The sequence below is a fragment of the Lipomyces oligophaga genome, assembly GCF_038497815.1.
Source record: "Lipomyces oligophaga strain CBS 7107 unplaced genomic scaffold V1516scaffold_9, whole genome shotgun sequence".
In the NCBI taxonomy this organism is placed as follows: domain Eukaryota; kingdom Fungi; phylum Ascomycota; class Lipomycetes; order Lipomycetales; family Lipomycetaceae; genus Lipomyces; species [Lipomyces] oligophaga.
The window spans coordinates 254109-272502 of NW_027117793.1; the positions used below are offsets into that span (position 1 = coordinate 254109).

The following is an 18394-nucleotide window of genomic DNA, read 5'->3' on the forward strand; positions in this document are numbered from 1 at the left end:
TGTAAAAGAGAAAAATTATTTCCGGAGCAAGAACCATACGGTACTTAGCAGTGTAACGGCAATACTTCCTTTGTTCTGATTTAAATAGTCTGACCAGAAGAGCGTGTTTTGACATTTAATCTCAGGATTCTGTTTGCGTGTTGTTAAAAAATACAATGGCACCGATTCAGCTTCCACCTTTGGCACCCGCAGGTTCGCCTTGGGGTCCATCACTGACGGAAGCTAACACGGATGGACTTTCATTCGAAGACGCACCATTTGCGCTGTTTTCTAAAGGGGATAAACTTGGGAAGCTGGCCGACTGGACACAGGATTCGAGTCGGGATGGTCGAGATCAGCGGAATGGAAGGCAGCAATATGGCCGAGGCCATCGAGGTAAATGTTATCCCGTTGTCATTAGCAGTGGAAGAAGAAAAGCAGAAGAGCAATGATGACGGAATGAGGCTAACATGGAACAGACCCATATCAGGCCTATGGAGCAGGAACTGCATCGAGCTTTCAGTTCCAGAACAATGAGGATGAAGGATCTTTTTCAGTTGTCGATAGCAGCCGAACAACAACGAAGCCGAGAGCCACGTTTAGTCAAGGCGGCCGAGGAGGTCTTGTTCTTCGATCACGAAATGGCTTTTCAGGTGGACGAGGTAATGCTCGTGGAGGGAGCCAGTTCCAGCGAGGAGGTGCGGGACAAAGATACGGTACTACAAGAGGTGGCCATGGGGCCGATAGTGGTCGTGGAGGCAGTCAGCGTGGTGGACGAGGTGGACGCCGTCTGGGTTGGAAAGATTATGATAAACCTCAGCGTCTACGCGACTCATCGGTGGTTATTGCACCAGAATGGCACATGCTTGAAGAGATCGATTTCAATCGTCTCTCAAAGCTTTCGTTGGATATCAAGGATGGTGAGGATATTGACACTTATGGATTCACGTATTATTATGACAAATCTTTGGATAGACCGGGAGGTATTACCGAGCGCAAACTCCAAGTGATTGATGCATTAATTTACAATCCAACGACATCGGATGATCCAGTGATCCAAGAGCTCGCCGAAAAGGACGAGGCCACGATTTTTGCTACTGATTCAATTCTTAGTATGCTCATGTGCTCTCCACGTTCGATCTATCCTTGGGACATTGTCGTAACCCGTGAAGGGAACAAGTTATTTTTCGACAAGCGCGAAGGAAGTCCTCTTGATTTTGTGTCTGTGAATGAGAATGCGATCGAGCCTCCCATGGAAGTTTCAGATGGGAACAAGGACTCGATCAATTCGCCATCGTCGCTTTCGCTCGAGGCTACCTTTATCAACCATAATTTTACTGTCCAGGCTGTTGTCGAATCGCCCACTCAGAAGCATGAGTTTGCGCATCCTAATCCTTTCTATAACCCTGAAGAGGATGGGGAGCCACTTGCCTCGCGTGGCTACAGATATCGTCGTTTCAATTTATCTGCGGCGAGCGAAGAGGAACCATTGAATCTAATTGTTCGAACCGAGGTTGATGGAGCGGTTAAGAACGGGTCTGGTAAAGATTCGTTTCTCACGATCAAAGCTTTAAATGAGTTTGATGCACGTGCACCAGGAGCAGGAGGCGCACTTGACTGGCGATCCAAGTTTGCATCTCAGAGAGGTGCAGTCGTCGCGACTGAAATGAAGAACAATAGCTGCAAACTTGCACGCTGGACAGTTCAGTCGATACTCGCTGGTGCAGAGCAGATGAAACTCGGATTTGTCTCACGAGCGAATCCTAAGGACAAGTCTCGCCATGCTATCTTGGGTGTGGTCGGATATAAGCCTCGGGAGTTTGCAGTTCAGATGAACTTCAGTGTTGCCAATGGTTGGGGAATTGTGCGCTCTTTTATTGACATGTGCCTTGCCCTTCCCGAAGGAAAATACGTGATTGTTAAAGATCCAAATAAACCTGTCATCCGGTTGTACGAGGTGCCCAAGGATGCATTTGACGAAAAGCCTGAGGAGGAATAAGCTTGATTTAGAGTAAAAGTATGAATTATGTTTTTATATTCATTGTCTTTGTTCAATAAATTAATATACAGAGTTGGACAATTGACTTGAATTTTCTTCTGGCAAAGCCATGCTTCAAATTTTAAGCGTAGAATATTTACGGCAGAGTTTATAATCCTAGATGTCAAGTATACGCTGCAAGTTGATATAAGAGAGAAGACAGGAGCAAAAGGAGAAAGGCAAGCTGGGTGGACAGTGATTAATTTGAGTTGCCTTTTGTAGAACTGTTCTCGGTGGGGGGCCGAGGATGTCGAGGATGTGGGGGTAAATTTTTCGAATTTCGCAGAAATGGAGTGGAAAAGCCAAGTTCGCTTCATTGCATAATAGACTACTAAACATTGCCTTACTGTATGGAGCTAAACATAAATAGGGACTTTCTTAATGTTTTGCTATTGAAAGCTACCGGTAATGAGAGGTATCGAAATAACGATTGGAAATCTCCCGAGAAGTGATGTGGTAACTCTGCGGCTTCTACCCCGCGGGACAGAAATGGTGGGGAAAACGGTGTTCAAATCTAACATAAGAAGACCGACATGGCCATGGTCACTTTCGCCTAGCTAGTTTTTTTTCTTGTTATAGAAGAAAAAGATCAGTAAGAACTGAAGATGGTAGCTGAATACCCCGCGACAAACCGGACATTTCAGATTCTGCAGGCCGCTGAGCGAGGTAAATACGCGATTCCAGCCTTCAACTGTTATAATGCGGATGGGATTCTGGGCTCAATTTGGGCTGCTGAGAAAATGAATGCACCCGCGATGATTGAGATATTTCCATTTTCCATGCACTTCCATGGGCCGGAATTTATCAAGTTTGCCTCTGAGGCATGTCACAACGCAAAAGTTCCTATATCGTTGCACTTGGATCATTGCACGGAGAAGGAAGATGTGTATAAAGCGCTAGAGTTACCGTTCGATTCAATCATGGTCGACGCGTCATCCCAGGATCCGGAAGAGAACTTCAAATTTGTCTCAGAAATTGTCCAAATTGCAAAAACGAAAAATATCACGATAGAGGCTGAGCTTGGCAGGATACAAGGTGGCGAAGATGGTGTGCCGACAGTGGATATGGAAGCTTTATATACCGAGCCTGAGTTCGCAGCCGAGTTTATATCCAGAACTGGGATCCATTATCTCGCACCTTCATTTGGAAATATTCACGGGCCTTACCCACCTGGAGGACCTATGAAATACTGGCAGCTCGACCGATTGGCGGAAATTAAGAGACTCTCACCGGAAGCAATCTTGGTTTTACACGGCGCGTTCCCAATAATCCATGACCTGTTTCAAAAAACCGTCGAGCTAGGTGTACGCAAAGTTAATTTGAACAAGAACCTACATGATAAGTATTTAGAGTTCTGGAAAGATCATGTGTCAAATACTGAAATGACTGGTTTGCAACGTGGTGGCATTGCTGCATGGATGGAGGAAGCAATCGAAAGCATTAAATTGTGTGGTTGTAACGGTAAAGCTAGTGATGTAAACTCAATTAACTAAGATCAAATGTAACGACGAAAGCATTCTATTTTTAAATTCAAACTTTAATAATATCTAAATCTTCCAAACTTTCTCTTTCAGGATCGATCTCTCGAACTCCTTCGTTCGGAATGTCATTTTTCTCTACGTTCTCGAGCGAAATTGTCGATCTAGCATCATAATCGAGTAGCATGTCACGGTCGACCCAAAGACCATACTTGTTTCGAACCAGACCTCGCTGACGAACATCCTTCATGTGACATCGATGACAGTGATAAATGCCGAGCATGTTTACAATGGCGGTGCCGAACGCAGCCCAATAACCCCACGGATAATGAGGAGCCTTTTCAGCAGGGAAAGCAACGATAGGGAACCAAGCGTAATTGCAATACCAAAGTACATTGCCAATAGCAGGTAAGTATCCACGCAGCTCTGTATCATCTTGGAACACTTCAGAGACGTAAGCCATAAACAGTGAAAAGAACGAAGAACCGATATTTGGAATGATGTTAGCTGCGAATTTCAAACCGAAAGGAACATTCCAAATTCCAAGCACAAGGTTTCCAAAAACATAAGGAATGATTGCAAAAATAGCAAGCTGCCATCTCCAACGAGTGAAATCCGACAAAATTGCGAGAGCATAACCCGAGACAAGAGCAACCGCATTACCAATTGTGGGAAGAATGTTGGTCATCTGGACATCATATCCAACTGCTTCTAACCAAAGGTTCATATAATCACCTGCTCCAGTGATATACACGGAATAAGGAGTTATGAATGCCCAGAAACGCCAAGAACCAAAAATTCGAATAAATCGTTTCCTAGTCATTTTCTGTAGTCCCTTCTTGCCTACCTCAGACATACGTTTCATACTATAGTGACGATCACGCTCGGTCAAGTAGATTGCACGTGTATTTTCAGGGAAATCGGGAATAGCAATAAATCCAGCCAGTGCGACGGGAAGAGAAATACACCCATCAACAATGAACAACCATTGCCAGCCTGAGTAACCATTAACACCATTGAGATTCGTGTACACGGCAGCCTGAAGGTAACCAGAAAACATTGAAGCAATTGACCATGTCATGTCCCAAATAACAACTCGCTTTGCAATTTCTTCCGGCTTATACCAAGAGCCAATAATCATCATCATCGTAGGATAGCAGACACTCTCTGCCATTCCCTGAACAAATCTAAAACCGTAGATGTAGTGGGCGGAATTCGCGCGACATAACACCATAACGCAAACTGACCACACTAATTCACAGCAAGGAATCAAAATAGAAGGTCGAAGCCAGGTCAAGATGATTTGATTAGGAACAGATCCAATTAGGTATCCGGCATTGAACAATGTAGTAAAATAATTGTACTCATTTCCATTCAGGGAAAGCTGTTTTGTTAGTATTTTGCTTCCGTGAAAAAAATAATAGAAGGGTAGATTCTTACGTCTTCTTTCATTCCAGAAACATAAGCATTGTTAATATTCTTCTGATCCAAGCTCTTCAACATGTACGATAACATCAAATAAAAGAGTAACCCACGGTCCAGTTTCTGGACATAACGTCGCTCACCAGGCGGCTTCGCAAGCGAGTCCCAGAAAAACGACAAAGTCTTTCTCCATTTCGGGCAAACCCAATCTGGAGGATCGTAATAAGGATCACAAGTTGGATCCTCCATGATCATTTCCATGGTAACTTCATTTCGATTGAAAGGCCAAATAGCCATTTTGATCTTCAATTTCTTTGGCAGACTAAGCTATGCTCAAGTCTTTTTCTAGACAGATAAAAATGATTTTCTGTTCGCCAAGAGAGAGCCAAGTTTACCAGAAAAAGAAGCAAGTTCGGCGAAAGATGCCGGCCAAGGGAGTTTATGCTAGCTCTTTATACAAAGAGTTGACTACAGCATTACTTATCTGCTCAAAAGATAAGGAAACAACTTCTTATCAGTGCATGACAACTTGATACACCTGTCAAATGCAGCCTACCCTCTGTAACGCTGGGAGAGAAATGAGATAGTCCAGCTTTGCTGATAAGCCAGTATGGCAGCATCGGTCCTGGTCGAACAGTAGCTGCACGCGCGGTTTGTTCTAGGGTTTCGCGATAGGAACCAGAGTGGGGTTGTGGTAATCTAGATCCAAATAGTTAATCACGGATAGCTAGAGACGCCACTGGACAAATCATCTGCTGTGTGATTTGTCTTCCGTCCGCGTAGTCTGAATCCGAAGATTGGATAAACCCTGTTATCGTGTGTGCCTGCATGCGACAAGGCTTGCGCGGAATTAAGCCTATTAAAGACTAGTCCCGTTAGAATTCATGCTCTTCCTCGAACCTCCTCTAATGCTACTCCAACAAAATCATTTTTCTATTCAGTCAAATTTCGACCCGAAGTGTCCAATCTCAAGTGAAAACCCAAAAAGAAAGAAGAAAGAAAATCCCATATTCAGGCGCCAATGATAAGAAGGGTCCATGCCCGATAATCTCGAAGACAATGCGTTCGGCATCTAAACTACTTTGGCCCAAGCTTCGAACCCCGTAGCTTTGGCCATATTGACTTTTCCCATTAGGAAATCGTCTTTACTCTTGCTTTGTCTTGTTATCTTTAATTCCGGTTATTCTCCCGGCCGATCCAATTCTCCCTGGTCTCTACTAATTTTTCTTACCGGTAAAGAAGCTGAGGACTAAAACTGCAACATCTCCGCTAAGTTCTTATTTTCAATTTTAGCGCTGTCAATTCCGATAATATGAAAACCGCTTATCCTGAGTAGAGCCCTTATCGACACCTCAATCCCCACAAAGAAGCTTATCCCGCTGCGGCCTCATATCGAAATTATCCTCTGTCAAAAGATTGTCATAACTCGCTATATTTATCAACACCAATTCTGCATTTTTAACATTATCCATAAGCCGAAACCGTAATCCACATTAGCCCAATCCTGTCCAACTTTCTATTCCAACCATTATACCGGCACAAATACATTATGGCGAATCAAAACTATACCCTACAAGCTCTTTCGTATAGTCTAAAGATAAAGATTCCGATCTTTATCTTGATCAATTATAATATCGCCTCCTTTATCAAGCCATCGATTCCACATCATCCAATAAGCACGTTCTAAATCCCTCGTCCAGCGTCGGGTATCAAAGATATCTGCTTTTGTTCGGCGTAAGAACAAAGTTCGTCTTATTTCCAACAGCTCACTACCACAGTTCGTAGAAGCCAGGTCAACCGCGCACTGTTCATATTCCGCCTCACTTGAAACAATCAACCTCGATGCCATGCTTGATTCTGTGTCAGGGGGCAAAGCAGATAAGAGTACCGAGGTCGCTATTCGGCTACACATCTTGTGTTCATGTCTTGCAAACGTAAGCAAAGGGGTCCCAGCCCAAATCACGTCAGTCGCCGTAGTATGCGCGTTGCACTCCGGAGTATCTAAAACTAAGTCTGGAACTCGACAGCGCAACAAGTGGCCCTCCTTTGTTGCCACGTTGGTAAAAATAATGCGCCGTGCTATCGCTGGCCCAGCCCATTTCGTTGCAAATTCAAGTAGATGTGTCATTCCTGTTTTGGGGAATGTCAACAACCAAAGCACAGAATTCGGAACTCGTATCAAAATTTTGAGCCAAGTCATGAATATCGCTGGATCGATTTTATACAGCTGGTTAAAATTCGCAAATATTATTGTTTCTGGCGGTAGCTGAGGAAACAGCTCTCTTCTCATTGCATTACGTCTCGTAACCTCTTCTTGCCACTTCGATTCCAGATTTTGCTCATGCTCTTCTGGTGACCAATGATCACTTTGCTCATTATGCGCGTCAGGAGCGGATTGCTTCTGATCACAGCAGAAGAACGAGTGTCGACAAAAGACCAAGTCTTCAAAATAAACCCAGGAATTGTCATTTTCTAAATCATGGTGTCTCAAGATTTTGTGCGAAAGATTGTGTCCTGCTTTGAATTGTCGCACAGTGCTAGGAGGAACCGTTACTTTGTCTGCAAGTAAATAGTCCATCCACTCACTGCCCATCGAGCCAGCAAATCCCATAAAGGAAATCGACAGTGGCGCCGGACGACATACAAAAATATCATTTCGTGCGCCTCGTGTAAAGCCGTTCAGATTCACGAGAATATGAATTCCGTCTTTGACAATCCGTTCAACAATGTCGTGCGTACTCCACTTTGAAACATCAATGAATTCATGAGCTTCTGCCTCTATCTTCAATCGATACGGCGAAGAATCCGATGCGGTTGTAGCATAACAAATTCCATAAACTGGAAATTGTGTTCCCACACTTTCGTAATGATAGCCAAATACATTCTGCATTAAATGCGACAGAGGATGGTTGTTGAAATCAGATGATACATACCCCACTCGGAGATACTCTGTAGGAGGAGGAGGGGGCGGATACACATAAGGTGGTAACCATTCGCTTCGCATAGCAGAAACAGAAACTCGCAAAGCTGTTCGCCGGGAAATTTCTCGCACTTCGATAGGATTGAATGGCATCGTAAACGTATGAAATGGTAACACAGTAGGAGCCACGGGCAATAACAATGAGCTAGGCAGTTTCGGTCGATGAAATTCTGAGATAGATCGTGAGATCCCTTCGGAAGATGATCGTCGAACGTAGAACTCTTGATATGCCCGCCAACGAGAAAACCGAGCAGCGGCCTCAAGTAACTCCACTAGTTTGGAGCCTTCGTCAATTGCACTGACTTGAATATTCATTAATTCATTGAGCCAAATGTCCATTCGAGGATCGTTAACCGACGATAGACCCAATGCCAGCATTATTTCATTGGCAATATTGTCATACTCAGCAGATACAATCCCTCTACCCCACGATTGCGCGTTTCGAAGCTGGCGGTCAACAGTCTCCGTGATCTTGGAAATCCAACCAGACTTGTTTACACCGCAGATATTGCCGGCATCGTCCACACCTACTAATTCAGCACCAGCGCAACCTCTGCCAGCCCAATCACACACCGAACTAAGCGCATTTGCCAGTCCACAGGAAGCTTCATCAAAATTGGGATTTACAGCCACAGCCCGACGATAATATTCAATGGCTTCTTCTACTCGCCCTTGATCTCTAACAGCATTCGCCAGATTGGCAAGTGCAATATCGAAATGAATATCACAGGCAACAGCACACTCATACATACGAATCGCTTCAGTAATCTGTCCTTGATCTTTCAACAGAGAGCCAAGATTGGTGTATAGATGAGGATGCCGATTATCAAGTGTAAGTCCATATCGATAGTATTCAAGCGCTAGCATATGCTCTCTAGGTATAGGCAAAGCAGGCGCTAAAGAAGCCAACAGAATTCCTATATTGTTCGCTGTACTTGCAGAAGGATGCAGAGCTAATGATAAATAGTACATTGGAAGAACATCATATACCGAAGGCATTCGACCCATGATAAGATTCAGTACAGCTAAGCTTGCAGCTTTATTTGTATGAGAGCGCGATATAAATTTATGACTTCTCTCAGTGGATTGAATACCCTCCGCAGAGTCATGAGGAGGATGCTCTTTATCCGATAGCTCAGTCTGCTTGTTAGTGCCACTACTGTTGGAAGCGTTTCCCGTAGCAATGGCATCTTGCAGAATCTTGGCTAGTGTGAGCAATGTATTTGCCGTAGTATGTGAAATAGCCTGGCGACGTGAAACATCATTAATCGATCTTATACCAGGTAAATCACCACCAAAAACATCGGTTAGACAGGACTGTGCCTGCAGAGGTGTGAGTAACAATCTAGGCCCATAGCGAGCCCCAAGCGCAGTGCGAGCTTGTAATACAAGCATTTGAAATGAAGAGGAAGCAGAAGGCTGTTCATTACGATCGGAGGGAGTATTTGAAGGCAATTTCGAAGGTGCTTCGAGGAGGTCTACACGGCCGCATGCAGCAAAAGCAAGAACTCGAGAATAGGCTTCCGCAGCACCAACATAATCCTCCATTGAATAAAGAAGGGTTCCTTTAGCATGCAAAATCGCCAGAAATCGCGGCAAGTCGGCAGATATGTTGGAAGAAATTGCATGGCTTTCGACAAATTGGAGAATATTTGAAGCCTTATCATATTGTTGCTGGTGACATAAAAGAGTAAATAAATGATCCGCAGCATCCCAATATGATGGACGGAGCTGTATTGCACGATTCCACCACGCTTCCGCATCGTTATATCGGTGTAGTGCTCTGTAGGCAGCTGCCAGGTTCGACATGGCTTCAACATAGCTATTTAGGATGAATATGGTCAGACGACTAAAGTCTTGCCAAAACGAGGGCACAAAAAAATGCTTACTATGAATCAACTCTAAGAATTCGAGCGTTCCAATCAACAGCACGATTCATATCACCAAGGGTCTAAAAACATTGTTAGGTATTTCGACGACATGGAAACAAAGCACATACGTAGGCTATGCAACCGCCAAGAAGCCACGCCTCAAGTACACTTGAGGTACAGTCGGCAATATTAGGATCGAAATGATAGCGGGCTGCAGATGGTTGGAATTGGAACTGGGGTCCAACAGCAGGAAGTGAGAACATGGAGGAGGTTAGCGGAGAAGGAGATTCCGACGAAGGGGGACGAGCAGGCTGAACCAGTCCCTGGAGAACAAAATGCTTGGTCCATTCGTCGAGTAGAGAAAACACGCGCACGAGCTCATCCCGGGACGTCGTAACAGGATATGCAGAATACTTTGCATGAGAATAAGTTAGAAGTTGGCGCAGAGCCGTGTTGGGAGAGGAAGCAGAGTCGAAGTACTGCTGAACGGGACCAGATCCATCAGAGGATGGATACAAGTATTCAAACTGCTGGTTGCCCAAACCGTGGGAGCCGTAATGAAAAGGATTATGAGGACGATGATGAGGACTATTATTGTGAGAATGGCCGTGAGCTCTGCTTAAGTCTGCAGGCGACGAAGGTGGAGCAGGCGATGAACGAGTATCAGAGGCCATGTTTCAGCACCGGTCCGGGCTAGGGATGGAGGAGAAGACGTGGATTTCGCAGGAGTCACGAGCGAGATGAGAACGAGGCGGACAGTAGCTCGACAGAGAACTCAGGAATATCGCTCGTGACTGAAATCTACACAGCACGAAGCAGTAAATGCACTCAGGACAGACAAAGAGACAGTGGGCGGATGGGACAAGGAAGAAAGGGTAAGAGGGCTGGAGGAAAAAGAGTGTGCGATGGAAGATGCGACGGTGCGGCGGGCAGGATGAGTAAACTGTCTGAAACGATAGCGAGAAAATAGCCGAAATCAGCGACTCTGAGCAGAAGTTCTGAACAAAGAAATTCTTAAACAACGGAAACCAGGCAACAATCTTGGACGCCTGCAAACCGAGCGGCCACCGAGCTAGTTCAGGCGAATTTGCAGTTTTTTCTGTCGTAATCTGCGCTCTCTAGCTCATCGCTTCAACAATAATGAATGGAAGGGCCAGTAACCTAACCGCTGGGGGTTCCTGGCCGAGTAGCAGTAATTAGGGCGGACAGACTTTTCTTTTTCTGCTGTGCTAATTTCGTGCAGAACTGCAGTATCACTATAATTCTCCTTCTGATATTTACCGATTTAGCTATTATGTAATAGGCATAATATCTTATATTGCGCCTATTTTAATTTAGCACTCTCGCACTAGGACTAAGACTGCCCACTGAGCCAGTCAAAAATAGTAAGCCGCCGTCGACGTCATTTTACCGCGCCGCAGACCTAATGATCATCAGAGTTATGCCTGCGGAAAAGAATTTTTTTGTTTTTTTTTGCCGTCTGTCCACGCTTTATGCACCACGCGAAAGCGATTCACAGATTGGTGCAAAAGTCCTATGAGGTCATACATGCCGGTGCCGCTTCAGTACGAGCGGATCGGAGCTGCCGCTCATATTGCAACTCACCCACATAGACAAGAAATATTCTACTGAAGAGTCAACATTGAACATCGTATTTCCTATTTAGGAAATACAATTGAAGCAATTGGCTGTATTCAGTATTTCCTAATTAGGAATACGAGTCTGGAGGGAAACTGAGATATTCGTTGTAAATTCAAGAACAGTGTCCGTAGGCCAGTGAATGTGGGGTAAAGTGTCTGCCTGGTTGGCTGCGGGTTATCCGCCAGATATGACTAGCCACCTTGTTGTTTCTCTAAGTCGAATATCAAGTAGGCGCCAGGCCTAGAGGTCGAGGAAATGATCAGATCTGTCTGATGTACATACAAAATTTCGGACCATAGACTTAAAATTTCGAACGCTGTCGTACAGCCCACGGGCCAGAAAAAACTCGTTATACGGATAGTGAGCGCTACAGCTAAGCTAAGTTAACACCGATCACACGGAGATATACTACAGAGCAACGGGATCAATGGAGACGAGGATAGATATATAGTAGTACCGTGATCCTTTTGAGATGGTACATCTAGTTGCGGAATTTATATCGAATCGACAGCCAGAGTTCTTATTTTCCACTCTTTTGAACCCCTCATACTGGCTTTCTGATGCTCATTTGGTGGAGAAGTAGAGACTTATACCCCGGATAAGCTTTGGCTCTAACAGCTGTCGCAAGCAGTATCCGAAAGGCAATACGGTAGCATATATCCGTATATTTAATTGGTCGATACATGTCTTCTAATTGTTTCAAGCAGGGATCTCTTCGACGCTGTAACGTGAACAACGAGAACCGGCGGCAGGTCAGCGACTTGATCTGAAGCACAAGCTGGAGAAACTGGCAATCCTCTGCGCATGCCAAGTCCGTACAATGGCTTGCACCTAGTGGCCTTCACCAGTCCAGCGAAAGCACTTACGTAGATGGATTTCCGGTTTCCGTTGATCTAATAGTGCAAACGAACAATTTCGCGAGTTAATACGAACGAAAACACCTAACGGGACATCCGTCGTCGGCTTGCGGAGGCCGAAACCGTCTTCTAGATCCAGAAGAGCAACGGCGTTAGTAAGAGCTGAATTAAATCTCTATAACGGAATAGCCATCTAAAGTCCACGGACAGTATATGCAAGAAGTTCAACGTCTAACCCCACCTGTGGCCTTGGAGTGTTGTTTAAAGAAATCCAGGATATCGGATCTCGGAACCCGGATATCAGCGGTTGTTGGAACAGTCGTCTTCGACAAAATATTGACCTTCGATAAATAAACCGGCATTTCAGCGAACTACGGATTCATGTTGCTGTCAGACAACTGCTACGGTCGGTCGGCTCGTAGTTTCTTCGCTACCGATATTGAACGTGGTCCTGGCAGATCATCCCGTTTCGCGCTCATGAAATTGTTCAGCACAGATAGATTTTGAAGTTCCTTCGAGTAGATGTCGTTTACAAGAGGAACACAAGGCAACAGAGCAATCTAGAACCCCTCACATAGTTTACTGGCATCGTTTTCGAAACGCGAGATATATTAGCAAGGACTCTGACAGTCTAATATTAGAGGCGTGCGGTATGATATTGGCTGGCTAGACTGAATGCTGCGAAATGAGCGAGTCTGGCAATTCTATGTTACTGTACTACACTGGCTAAGCCTGGTCGTGTCACCATCTCTGCACACATGGCCATTCCCGTGCTCAAGCCCACACGCAGTAGAGGTGTGAAGAGCGGGAAGGATTAGTGCCAGCCACATATTCGTACGCCACAGAATGGTGAAAAACGAGGCTGAGTGAAGACTAAGTAGATAAGGAAGGACGAGAGTTTTCGTTTAAGTTTCTGAATTGGGAGAGCAAAACCGATTAGTTGGTTTAGTATCGGGAGGAAAATGCAGAACGTCGAAACAGAATAAACGGCATATTTCTTGCTAAATAATCGACTGTACGAAAGCTCTTGTTGGTCTGAACGCGGAATACGTACAGATAGATCTAGCGAGCTGTAACAGGGAGTAGGGGGTGGACTTAGGAAGGGCGAGATGGATGTGTGAATCACTCTGAAGGTAAAAGGCAGTCGAGCAAGAGGGGTCCGCCACTGGTCAAAGGAGACCGAATAAGCTCTAGCCCAGTAGCAACTCAATTTCGTATGCCAGAGAGCTAAAAAGGAAGCAAAAAAATAAAACTCCATGGCAAGAACGGGAACTTGTCACGGACCAGAGATCCTCTGGAAGTTTCTAACGAGGACCCGCTAATTTGCTTTGTCCAGGAGACGTGTATGTGCCGACCGGACTAGTGTGTTGTGAACGCAGCGCAGCTATATTGCAGTATTGCAATATAGGAGCAGTCGCGCCGCCGCCGGAACAAGTAGGACTGTTCCAAGGGGCATGTCTGGGGCTGTTATCGACCTTGCGAAGCTTATAGTACGCCCCGGCTCGCACTATAGCAGCTTTAACCGGCACAGACAAAAAAAGGGCAGCTCACGTATAGGAAGCCTGCGTAGGAGCTGAGATCGAAGAAGGGTGGGCCGGTCAACTACTGCAGAAGAGAGGAGTAAGAGCACGAGGTGCACAAGCAGGAGAATAGAGAGCAGTGCAGTGCAAAGCTGCGCAGAGCAATAGATGGATATAGAGGGCAGATCCAAGACAGGTCATGGGTATATTTGGAGCCGTCCGGTTTGGCGACGACTAACGGAGTAGAGCGAGTAGTTTATTCTTTTGTGGAAACAGATTGAGTGCTTTCTTCTTTTTTCCATTTTGCTTTCGGTAACCGCTAGCGTCTGAGTTTCGGAAGTACTTTGTTTGATTATTGATACAACGACCCGCGGCATCTCAAAGAAGATTACGGCCGACAGGTGTCTGGCTGGTGTGTTATTTCCGAAGCAGTGCATTGCAACACCTGTGGTTGGTCGACCTAGTACGGACGGACACGAAAATCTGGCTGGCTCATCTGAAAGGGCGAAACCCGAATGATATGGCCAAATAGGATTCCACAGTTTACATACAGACACACTCCGCGCGAGCTTGTCTGCTCTGCTGATGCGAACCACATGACCCGCATCCAGGATGGCCTGTCGCCGATCATCACCACCAGGTCCCGTGCCGCGCCCGATGTCGAGCTGCTCCACAGGACTCCGTGTCGAGCACCGCCACATTTGATCCGGCTTATCTTGTCACCATTGGCAGCAGCCGTAACAGAATCCAGAGCGGCAGATATCAGACATTGTACCATTCTATGGGTGTTATATTTCTTGGACTTAGAAAATGAGCGAGCATCGTGGGAGATTGTGTAGCATTGAGCGAATGGCCGAACAGCAGATTTGCTGGGATCGGCATGGAGTCGCGCTGCATGACGCGGTGTTCGCGCAATGGGTCGTCGTCCTAGCGTTTGCTCTTCCCTATCTCTCTGGCTACTGCACTTGTTAATGGTAGGCAGATGATCTTGGTCTCCACTAGAATCGACAAAACAGACAGGTAAGGTCTTCTGCGAATTTATGCGTGCCCTTGGCTAATCTAGATGATGGCGAAATTGGCTTTTTACTTGCTGGTGGTTTGTTTAGTCTTATTTTTGGGTTGTTGTAAGTGCATTGTCATGTCCGTCGTGGCCTTGCTGCCCACCGTTCTCGTTTCCGTTCCCCGTTCTTACTCTCGTTCTCGTTTTCGTTCACATCCATGCTGGTGATCACGTTCAAAACAAGCATACGCACATACTCGCAAATTCATCTGCAATGAGATAATAATACTCTTGCGAGATCCTGCTTCGGCCTTCTAGGAGCAAGGATTTGTACTTAGCGTAGTTCTCCTCGTCGATCTTACTTGATCCGCCCTTGTCGCTCCAACCGACTTTCGCCGCGCCGTCCATCTCGTTCCTCTATCTGTAGCACATCCCGGAAAAACTGATCCCAGCAGTCTGGATAGTCAGAGGAGCTTCATGCGGACACGTTAATTCAACGACATGACGAGCGATACCGGGTAGTCCAAAAGAAAATTCTGCAAAAGTAATGTAAGATAAATAAAATCTACGCGAGGCCGTCAATCAGATTTGATGTCCAGCCTAGTCTCCATTCCTCTGGCCATTCTAGACGTGGAAGCGTGCTCATGCTTTCTTGAAAGTACCTCACCTTCTTTGACAGGCTTACTGTTGAGAATAGACCCACTTAATGGAGTATGGCGTTGGGGGAAAGGTGAGCCAGATAGACAGGTCTACAACCTGACCGCGACTGATAGGGAGAGCGGGGAGAAAGGAGTCTGCAAGCGAAGGGATACACAAAACAGTCGAGTCCACAGATCGACTAGATTGATGAAATATGTCCTGCTTGCATGTGCTGCAGCTTCTACTGGTCGATTTAACCAAGTCACTTGGCCGGGAACTGACTAGACTGGAACAAGTAGTAGCCAGCACAGTCTTGTTGATCTTTTCTCATAGAAACTCACTCTGCCCACCTTGTCATGTGCTGATGGTCACCGAATTAGCACAGTCGTCATCTTAGCCCTCTGCCCCCCTCGCCCCCTTCTCCTCCTTAGGTGCAGTGTGCGTTCTGCTGCTACTACTACTACTGCTGCTGCTGCTGCTACTACTGCGGTTGCTAATGCTCGCTGCAAGTGCAGCAGTACCGCTAGCCATTCTCTACCCCATGCAGCGTTGAAAAGAAAGGGCCAAGCTTTGTTTTGCTCGGGAGAAGAGGCGTAGATCCTAGGTTTTGCTGTCTGGCTAGACCAGGAAGAATTATCGTACGATTTACAGCCAACAGACAGAGCTAACCACAGAGAGAGCTAGTGGCAAAGCGCGGGTCCGTCGTTTAAACAGTTTTTTCCGGTTTCATTTTTTTCTTCGTTGCTTCTTTCGAACCCTGAACATTACAGAGAAATAAGGTAGATAGACTGGCAAGAAACTTATTTCGGCAGGCTCGTTGCAGCAGCCAACAACAGCTCCAGGCTATTATTGCTACGCCCAACACTGCTACAGTCGGCCGATTTGCTGGGCGGCAACGTTATCTGTGAACAACGGAGTAACGGATGCTTATGTTTCGGAACAACTAGCTGCTGCTGCAAGTCTAAAAAGCCAGGACGACAGCCTTTCTCCGGATAGTGCGTATTTTGAGTCTGAACAGGTATGGTCTAAAAGGGTAGTCACTCGTAGATTGCATATGTCTCGCTCGTAGTCCCTGGACCGGAGAGAAACTGCTGCTTGAGAAAGTCATGCTTTGGTGCATTGACGTGCTCATCGCGGGGCCGCAGCATCGAGTCTAGAAGAACACGTAGGTTGAATTCATTTATGTTTTGTCTGTTTATTTGTTTGTTTGTTTGTCTGTCTGTCTGTCATGTTTGTCTAGGGTGTGCGTGTGTTTTTGCGTTTAGTACGGAGCATCAGGTGAGAGGAGCACATGATCAGCTCTGGGCGGTAAGAGTTGCCCATGATCTGCTGTTCGCTGCGTGCGCTCGACTGGCTGCGCGCAGACGTCTACGGTGTTGCGCGTAGATTGTGCTGCATTTGGTCTCGTCCAGGCTGGCTGGCCAGCCAGTACTGCTACCGCCGCTACCGCTGCAGTTGCGGGCAATACATGGCGATCGGGACAAGCACGGCGACCAGGGCGGCCACGACGTGTACGGCAGACTGTGCGAACAGGACTGCACACACGCCTTCACACACTCTCTCTACGTGAGGATTCGCTCGGCAGACACCCTCCAGCACCAGCAAGCTTCTGCCAACGTTCGGACAGAGAGAGAACCAGGTAAAGCTGCTGCATTGCATGCACGCCTGCCTCGTCTAGCATGCGTGTGCACTCTAATTATGTAATTATTGGGCGACCCTCACTCGCGAAGAATAAATAACAAGAAAAAAAATCACCCGAAAAAAGTAACACAAAATACGCACGCACGCACATTTGAAACCCGCACATGCACTGGCTAGTCTATTATTCTCAAACAACCACACACGCACACAGGTGCACACGTCCAGCTGTGTTCGGCGTCCGCAATAACAAGCGCCCCTCGCCCCCCACATTTGGACAAACACAACTAGGTAAAAGTAAGTATACAGCGTCTGACAGCACCTGCAGAGCACTGTAATATATGCTCTCGATAGAGCCCAGCCCTACAGTTGGCTGGCCGACTAGCTCGTTGCTACACGAGAACTGTACAGCCTTTGCACGCAGGCAAACGGAAAGCACAGACATACAAACAGTTCCGCGCGGTTTGTCGCGCAACGCGGAATTCGAGACAGAAAAAAAAAATAAAAGCCTAACGATCAGTCGCTAGATGGACCGACCAATCAGACTATAACGTCGGCCTCCTGCCTCGGCCTAGTGCGTTAATAGCGCGAACCATAATGCCCATGTGTCCGTCATTCCGGATCCTGCGTAATCGTATTATTTTTCTGCCTGCAGGCCCCGGTCTGGTTTGGGCTGCCATTTATTTTTATCTTTGTCTGCACTGCTCGGTTATCGTTGTAGCGTTGTTTGGTTTTTCACCGTGTTTCGCGTCTTCTCTCGTCGTCGCTGTCTGGCGTAGTCCTGTACCTCGAACTTGCTGGCAAAGACGTCCTCGTCTGCGTGTCTGCGTGTCTGCGTGTCTGCGTGTCTATTCGTCTTTTGACTCTTTTAGCTCTTTGGGCTGTACCGCGCGTTCTGTAATGTCTTTATCTTTTCGCTCTTGCACTGGCTGGCCTTGTCCGCGTTTCCGTCTCCGTCGTCGTCAGCCTGTTCCAACACACACCGACTTACATTCCTGCTAAACCTAACTTGTTCTCATAGTGCCGTGCGCTCCGGCCTCGTCAAGTACTGCTACTATACTATCTCTCTGCGGCGGTGGCTCTGCCAGACTGTGGTCTACCCCGACAAACAGAGCCTGGCTCGACCAAAGACCGCTCTAGTTTGTAGGAACATTTGTGGTAGTAGTAGTTTTTCTAGTTATAGTGGTAGTGGTGGTGGTGGTGGTGGTGGTGGTGGTAGTAGTAGTAGAATTAGTATTAGTATTAGTATTAGTATTAGTATTAGTATTAGTATTAGTATTAGTATTAGTATTAGTATTAGTATTAGTATTAGTATTAGTATTAGTATTAGT

General features: G+C 46.2%; 5 protein-coding genes across 5 annotated transcripts; 3 read left to right on the plus strand and 2 right to left on the minus strand.

The window, feature by feature from the left end:
• The first annotated feature begins 12 nt into the window (after positions 1 to 12).
• Positions 13 to 2082, plus strand: V1516DRAFT_681641 (eukaryotic translation initiation factor 3 subunit D). The gene is made up of 2 exons (XM_066923271.1): positions 13 to 375; positions 459 to 2082. The coding sequence occupies exons 1-2, from the start codon at positions 156 to 158 to the stop codon at positions 1976 to 1978; spliced, it is 1740 nt and encodes a 579-aa protein (XP_066775193.1). The 5' UTR covers positions 13 to 155; the 3' UTR covers positions 1979 to 2082.
• A 396-nt stretch (positions 2083 to 2478) lies between these two features.
• On the plus strand, positions 2479 to 3528 carry V1516DRAFT_582454 (ketose-bisphosphate aldolase). The gene has a single exon (XM_066919256.1). The coding sequence runs from the start codon at positions 2623 to 2625 to the stop codon at positions 3508 to 3510; it is 888 nt and encodes a 295-aa protein (XP_066775194.1). The 5' UTR covers positions 2479 to 2622; the 3' UTR covers positions 3511 to 3528.
• A 19-nt stretch (positions 3529 to 3547) lies between these two features.
• Positions 3548 to 5214, minus strand: V1516DRAFT_697389 (major facilitator superfamily domain-containing protein; the record flags this gene model as incomplete). The annotated part of the gene is made up of 2 exons (XM_066924085.1): positions 3548 to 4879; positions 4936 to 5214. The coding sequence occupies 2 exons, from the start codon at positions 5212 to 5214 to the stop codon at positions 3548 to 3550; spliced, it is 1611 nt and encodes a 536-aa protein (XP_066775195.1).
• A 1294-nt stretch (positions 5215 to 6508) lies between these two features.
• V1516DRAFT_687784 (glycosyl transferase family 41-domain-containing protein) lies at positions 6509 to 10442 on the minus strand (the record flags this gene model as incomplete). The annotated part of the gene is made up of 3 exons (XM_066923750.1): positions 6509 to 9746; positions 9787 to 9848; positions 9897 to 10442. 3 exons carry the CDS (start codon positions 10440 to 10442, stop codon positions 6509 to 6511), a joined length of 3846 nt encoding a protein of 1281 aa, XP_066775196.1.
• Positions 10443 to 17498: 7056 nt separating this feature from the next.
• V1516DRAFT_581889 (uncharacterized protein) lies at positions 17499 to 18153 on the plus strand. Its single transcript, XM_066919255.1, has one exon. The coding sequence runs from the start codon at positions 17661 to 17663 to the stop codon at positions 18063 to 18065; it is 405 nt and encodes a 134-aa protein (XP_066775197.1). The 5' UTR covers positions 17499 to 17660; the 3' UTR covers positions 18066 to 18153.
• The last annotated feature ends 241 nt before the right edge of the window (positions 18154 to 18394 follow it).